Source organism: Lupinus angustifolius, chromosome LG07 (genome assembly GCF_001865875.1).
Source record: "Lupinus angustifolius cultivar Tanjil chromosome LG07, LupAngTanjil_v1.0, whole genome shotgun sequence".
In the NCBI taxonomy this organism is placed as follows: domain Eukaryota; kingdom Viridiplantae; phylum Streptophyta; class Magnoliopsida; order Fabales; family Fabaceae; genus Lupinus; species Lupinus angustifolius.
Window position 1 is genome coordinate 4,253,478 of NC_032015.1, and position 7,720 is coordinate 4,261,197.

At 29.5% G+C, this 7,720-nt stretch overlaps 1 protein-coding gene across 1 annotated transcript; it reads right to left on the minus strand.

The window, feature by feature from the left end:
* LOC109352127 (transcription factor bHLH123-like) lies at positions 2,556 to 5,928 on the minus strand. The gene is made up of 7 exons (XM_019593949.1): positions 5,324 to 5,928; positions 4,480 to 5,074; positions 3,931 to 4,038; positions 3,725 to 3,790; positions 3,502 to 3,567; positions 3,359 to 3,409; positions 2,556 to 3,207 (listed from the first exon to the last, which is right to left on the minus strand). The coding sequence occupies exons 1-7, from the start codon at positions 5,671 to 5,673 to the stop codon at positions 3,058 to 3,060; spliced, it is 1,386 nt and encodes a 461-aa protein (XP_019449494.1). The 5' UTR covers positions 5,674 to 5,928; the 3' UTR covers positions 2,556 to 3,057.

The window sequence follows — 7,720 nt, forward strand, 5'->3', positions numbered from 1 at the left end:
TTTATTCATAAGGGGCCATTTCCTAGGCCTAAACAAAATAGTTTATAATACTTTCTAGCCTATAGCTGCAAAGCCATAACATGTAAAGTGGCCCAGTAATAATGCAAAAATAAAAACACTGAAGTGGATAGGTTTAAAATATACCAAGTAATATTGTGTTATAAGATTGTTCATGCATTAAGTTGAAGTTGTCAGACTTTTTCCTTTCTAATAGGAAAAGAAGAATGAATAACATTTTCTTTACAATTGATCGTAAAGTTGTATTAATTAAATTCTTTTAAAATGTTTACTCAACAATCAACCATATTACCTTATTACGAAAAACAACCACCATATCGGTAAAAGCTAAACTAGAAATTAAACTCACGATTAATAAATTAGAAAATAAATTGTATTTCAACTAAGTTCAAAATTGCCTCACCTTCAGAAAAGTTCAAAATTTTATGTGTAAGTGAAGTCTCTTGTAGAGAATCAGAAGGAAATTATTTAGTTTTGAGTGAATGTTAGATATAAGAATTATATGGTTAGGAAAAAATGTTATATGCAAAAGTTACATAATTGCCATATATCATGTCCTAAGTTATGTCATGCATCAATGATAATAAAGTAAAAGCAAAAAAAACAATAATGAATGATAAAAAAAGTTTAAGGAAAAATCATACAACTCCTTAAATTTTATAACTTTTATAAGTAGATATCATGAACTAATTTTTCTTCCTAATTCCTCTTTAAACTTAAACTTTAGTGCAATTGGTCCTTACATACATCAAAATTTAAATTACTAACAATGAAAATAATCACTCATGTTATTTTTTTAATATTAACTTGCATATCATTATTATTTAAATGATCCATGCTAATCCAAAACAATAATCGTGAGATTTTTTAGAAATATATGACACCAAATCTATAAAATATAAATCAAATAATTATCTATGTTGTTGTTACTACATTATATGTGTCAAATGATTACTAATCATACAAATTAATTACTGTCACTTACTTCCATATACTTTTTGGTATAAAAGTTTAAAAAACCATATACTGGTGAATATAACAGTACCTACCAGCTAGTTATACAAAAAGGTAGCTATAAGTGATGTACGATTCAGACAAAAGTATGTAATACAATTGTTCCTAATATTATTAACATCAAGGAAAAAGGGTAAAATTTGGATTCTCAAAAAACGTAAGTTGTTAGTAAACTTGCATTACTACTTTTGTATACGGTTTAAATTTGCAGCATTTAACCTTTTTTTACAAACAGTTAATCTAATATGTTAATTTTAGTTTTATTGTTGGTAAACTTAGTAATTTAAAATTATATATATTTAAGGATTAATTTTACTAATAGTTAAAATTTAAGGAATAATTAGGAAAAAAAATAGTTTACGATATCTATTCATAAATATATAAAGTTTAAGAAAGTTTTATGAACTTATCCATTTTTATAATTAACATGGTACATTTTTATTGACATCAACCATGATTTTGTGACATAGTTGGGAGAGCCCTCTTCAATTTGCATAGCAACTATTGTACTGATTTTATAGAGACAAAGATAAATGTTAATGAAATATAAAATGTAGAATAACTTATTGACATGTTTTCTTGGGTACTATCTATTCTTACTTTTTTTTAGTAAAGAACTAATCTCCTTTAGTATATGTGAATATCTCTCCCAACAAGTGTTACACTTTTTAGTCATCATAAGAATCTAATGAGATCTTATACCACCAGACCAACATCTTGTTAGTAATTATATTCATATTTAAGGAACTAAGAATTTTACAATTAAAATAGTTATGTGAATTACATAAAGAAAAGTAAAATATCATAATAAGATCCGTATAATATAAGAATTACATGATTAATTAAAGATACTCTTACAATGCTGGAATAAGTATGTTCATGCATTTTAAAATGAGGACCATTTGAGGCTTCCATAAGACCATGACTTTAACAAAGCATTCATGGGTTTCTCTTTTTTATACATATATTTCCAATAGAAACCCCGCTCTGTGACCATTCGGTATAAAGCATAGCGTGTGTGAAAGCATCTGAAAAATATATATCATTATGATTAATTTCCAGATAAACATTTAACCAAATTTTGTAACAAAAACTAAAGAGGGGGGAGTGTGGGCCGCCCTCTGACTTCCACTTACATATTCCAAACACAAACAAATCAAAAGTGATATTCCCAGTCAAATGACATATCCCATCACATTTGCTCTTCTATTCTATATTTCAATCATTGTTTAGAGTAGAATAAAATATTTCCCTTCATAACTTATTTCTTTGAATTTCATAAATTTTTTACATGTGTCTTATTTTTTATTTTATAATATATTTTAAAATAAAAACTTTTAAAGAGTGAAATACGATATATATCAAACAATCAATAAAATTTAAAGAGATAAGTTATCTCATTTTATGAAGAGATACTTTATTCTGTTCTTTATATTACAATTCTTTTTTCATTTAACTAAAGTTTAACGATAGTGCCATCTTTATTCACAATATAGCAACAGATAAATTTATAAATTAACAACAATTTAATTAGAATAAGAACTTCCCTATAATCAGCAACTTCTATCTTGCTTAACTTAATCCCCATGGAAGCATAATTCCACAATTATAATGTGCTAGCTCCCAATGGTCCCAAAAAAACTACCTAAAACCCTTCATCATTAGTTGGGCCACCGTGTCGTTTCCTTTTCTTTCTATTTGAACAAGTTTTCCACCCTCTCTCTCCATAACTAAGATTTGTTGTTACAAAATCTAGTATCTACCATATGGAAATATAATATGTTAATTAAAAATTTAAACATTAATTATTTTTTTCTATTTTTAATCCATTGTAAATAGTGTGGGACATGTTTTAAGACATAATTTGGGACAATAAATCTATCATAATCTCTCCCCTTGTTTGTCTTCACTCATGCTCCTCTTTTCTACTATCATATCATTCCCAAGTTGACCATGTTTGATAGGACATGTCCTAGTTGCTGAGTATTGGTTCCTAGCCCCAATTTTCCACCCATGTTATAATTTTTATCTGTAAGTTCCTCCAAATGTTGGTGTCCAAAAATCAACTGAGGGTTCATGAGTCACTGGAAATGTACTAGAAACTGGTACCAAGCATAGCCCTCGGCTTCTAAGATCCTGCTTTGGTCCCTCACCTTCCTTAGATTTACCAGAATTCTGCATTGGAAAATAACCAAACATAAGTCATCAAAAGTAATAATAATCACCTAAATTTGAAACAAAATTAATAAGCAGTAATGCATAGTGAGTACTCATTACTCATTAGTTAAGAAAAAATGCTAATGTATATTATGTACACGTATACTACCTGCTGATGCTGTGTGGGAACTCCACTTCTCATATATGGGGTGCTTAAAACCTATATAAATGACAAAATAAATAAGATGATAAAAACATTGCTAATATTTAAAAGTTTTTGACAAAAATATACAAATGGAATATGGGACTTACAGTGACTTGTTCATGGAGAAATTTGATGTATTCAATGGCTTCAGATAGCACTGAGGCTGTATCAGTCTGACACAACATTGCAAAACAGATTTTAAAACTAATAAACATCATTAAGATAACCAAACCTGTCACCATGATCTTTTGAATAATATCATAAATTCATAGAGGGGAAATAATCTTAGACACAAACAGATCCACTACATCATTTTGATCAGAAGCTAACCTTTCCGAAAGGCGCAACCAATTGTTGGAGTGCAGTGATTCTGTCCCCCATCTTTTCTTTTCTCACCTAAGTAGAACATGAGAAGAGGTAAAGTACATGTTCATGGACTCAAAAATAAAATACAAATAAAATAAAAATAGAGAGAGTAGGAGATAAAAAGCTTATATTTCCCTTTCTTGTTAAAAGGTTATTTGCACTTATTGTACCTTAAAAGCAGGCAAAGGTGATGAGGTTTCACTCCTGGGCCTTTTGGGTGGAGGCTCACTTCCACTTTTTTTCACCACAGCACCGGAGTCCCTAACTTCTGATATATTCTGCAACATCATAGATGTATGAATGAAACAATAATACCTAAAATGTAGTATAGAACTTTATTACAACCCTAATTTATTAATACATGATATATCATTAATTATTCATTTGTTACATATTGAGAAGTGTTTTTCTACAACATTTTAAGCATAATATTTGGAACGGCATTGAATTTATGTGAGTGAGAACGAATAATGAGATATAACATATTCCGAGATAAAATATAAAAATATATATAAAAAGCATATTGTTATCCAATATGTTGTACAAATTATATAGCTCTCTGGGATGGTGTTTACTGTTCGGTTCAGATTATCATTTAGCTAAAACAGTTATTCCTACTCCAAAATAATAATCAGCGGATGAGGAAGGTATTCGATAACAACATAAGTTATTATATAAGTTTTTTAGGAAAAAACATTGAACTTTTTGTTGGTGGTTACCTTTGATTGTACATCAAAATTTGGCGTGGAAAATGGTGGTTGCATTGATGGAAAGAAGCTGGGTCGAGCATCTTTAACTGGCGCCTCAGAAGCATTCCAAAAGGGAGCGTTGTTAGTGAAATGCAACTGGTTATTTGTTAGTTGTTGTTTTGGCGGTGAAGCTCTCAAGAACTGAGGAACTTTAGAGGCAGACCAAGAATGTATTAACTCGTTAGAGTTCAAGCCATGACGTGCTGAATATGGAAAAGTCATGGGTCGAATATTCTCAAATGAACCTTGCTGAGGATGTTGATTGCTTTCAGGTCCTAACAGTCCTTGCAACATTGAAGGGTAATGATCCGTGTGAAAAGTAGAGGGTATGCCTTGGCTTGTTACATTACTATCCCCAGAGCTATATTGAGGACTAAACTGAGTTTGGTCCAAAGAGAAACTTCTATTATTCACTTGTTTGAATTCATTGGTGGAATTTTCTGGCCTCCATTGAACTCGTTGAGATAAACCAATTCCAGTTTCATGCTGAAAATTGGTGTTTGATGAACTCAAATTCTCTTGCAGCATCGACCTGAAACTGCTCTCTGAAGCTTTCTCACCTCTTCTAAATCAGCATCAAACAAAACTAACAAAAGTTACAACTTTTATTTGCTAGATTATATTCTATTCTTCTAAAGATAGATAGAAAGAAAGAAAATAAGAGAAAAGAAAAAGGAAAAGAAAAGAAAAGAAAAGAAAGAAGGCAAGAAAGGCAGAAAATGATAGGTTAAATTGTTTTTTGCTTTTCACATTTACTTCTTTTGGTTAAAATTGTTTTTATGTCTTTGTCTTGAGTGACACAGAGTGCACTTACAGCAAAGATGCTTGATTCCAATCCACGGCTTGAGATGAAAGTCCCAAGCCCATCATATGCAAGTTGGGGTGGTCACTGGTGGAATTAGTGGCACAAGAATCTTGTTGTTGGTGTTCAAGATTATCATGGAAAACCTGCACAGAGGTAGTTCCTCCTTCCATGGAAGAATTAGACCTTGTCTTCATGTGATCCACCACCATGTCATGTTGTTGTTGTTGTTGCCAACAAAAGTTGTCTATGTTGGTGAGTCCTGATGAGGAAGAGTGTGATTGATCCCCACTTTCAAACCTCATGTTCCTTGATGATTCCCACCAGTTTCCACTTGCTTGGAATTGATTATCATCTTCCATGTTGTTAATTTCCTCTTGCTTGCTTCAGCCTTTATCACTGTATATACATATATAAAGATGAAAATATATTAATTTTTTTGATAAAAATTGCTGCTTTGAAAATATATATTCTCTGGGATGAGTAACTTGTGTGTTATAGAAAGTTGAATGGAAATGAATGAATGGAAAACGGTTCGCTACTTGTGAGTATTTATATAGGGAGGTGAAGAGAGAAAACCAGGTGTGAGTGAGAGAGGGAGGGGAAGAGTTATAGAATAAGAGGATTGGAAGACTATGGTTGACACTTTGACAATTCAATGGATGATTAGACAGGAATTATAAAGGTCATTTTGAAAACTAATTTGGTTTATTGCATAGAGAAAAAGATTTGCACACTTATATTATATCAATTTATATATTATTATTATATTATTTATTAATTATTTTTCATTGTTATTGATTCTTCAATAAAAAAAGTAATCCAAGTGAAAAATAAATAGTGGAGTGATGTGTATAAATCTATTCAATGTCCATAAACATTAAACTTTACTCCTTATAATTGGTGGAGTACTTTTAAAATTGAAAAGAAAATAATATATATATGTAAGAGATTTTTAAATTTTTTATCCCATCATTAAGGGTGGAAATAGGTCAACCGCTTACCAGTGGCCTATTATCTGGCCTATAATAGGTTAGGTCATGCTAGATTTTTTTCGTAAACAAACCAGACTCAAACTTTTTGAAAAGCCTATTTAGTTTAACAAGTCAGGCTTTAGGCCATCCAAATGGCTTATTAAGCCTATCAGGCCGACCTATTTAATTATATTATGTAATAATGTTCATATTTTATAATTTTTATATATAAGTAATGTTATTATATATGTAATTTTAATATAAAAATGTATACAAAAATATAATTTAATTGTTAGGATTATAAAAGTCTATTTAAAAGTATGCATATTAGTTATTTAAATATAGACATGATTATCTATTTCAATATAATATAGTATAATAGGCCTTTAAACAGGCTAACAAGTCAAGCTTTTAAACTAGTCACGCTTAGGCTTTGGAAAAAAAATTAAACATGCTAACACACCAGACTCACACTTCTATATGCTATAAAGGTTTGATCTGTTTAAGGCAAAGTTTGGTCTAGCCTGGCCTGACCTTTTCCACCCTTACCCATCATCCACAATTCTTTTTTAATAATTATGATTGACATTGAAATAAAAGTAGTACAAATGAATAGTGCATAATGTATTGACTATGATAAACTTTTTATATTGTCAATGTATAAATATTACACTGTTTAAAATTTGTAATTGGGTACTTGACTTCATACTTATTTATAATTGGGTCCTAAATTTTAAAAATTTGCAATTAGATGCTAAAATTTAAAATTTGCAATTAGATGCTAAAATTTAAAATTGTTTATAGGAGTCTATTCTTGTAATTGGGTCTTTAGAATAGGATTGTTACGTGCATAGGAGATTAATAGAAACACTAGATCAATATAACAATAAAACTTAGAAAGTTGTCTAATTGTGATAGTTGATGGGGTGAGATTCAACCCTTAAGATTATCACTTTGGTTACAAACCTTACATTAAGACTCAATTAATGACAAGTAAGTTTAAAGTTATTATATAAACCTGGGAATTGTGCATTAATTTATTGAGAAAATTATATAAAAGTTATATACAATACTATTATATTATTTATTATGTATATTTAATCATGACTCTTAAGAGAAAATTAATATAATTAAATTGTGTATGATGTACTAATTATGTATAAATTTTTACTCTGAGAGTTCATAGATATTACACTCTAATTTAATGAAAATTTATAAAAACAGAAATTAATATTTTAATATTATTTCGTGAAGTTTAATTGGTCCGGGAGGTAATGATATTAAATTATGCTCAGATATCTTGTAATATGAAATTAAATGTGAGATTAAGGGGTTTATCACTAGTCAAAGCTATAACCGCAAGTTATTGGGTAACTTTAAATTTACCATAAGAGAAAATTTTGTATGAAGACTCATACAATACATTATATTTAGA

Excerpts from the sequence above, each read along its gene's own strand:
- LOC109352127 (XM_019593949.1), bottom strand. The coding sequence starts at position 5,673 with ATGGAAGATGATAATCAATTCCAAGCAAGTGGAAACTGGTGGGAATCA. Across the intron at positions 3,791-3,930 it reads CACCTTTGCCTGCTTTTAAG|GTGAGAAAAGAAAAGATGGG; the intron begins GTACAATAAGTG and ends TGTTCTACTTAG. Across the intron at positions 3,208-3,358 it reads TTCCCACACAGCATCAGCAG|AATTCTGGTAAATCTAAGGA; the intron begins GTAGTATACGTG and ends TTTCCAATGCAG.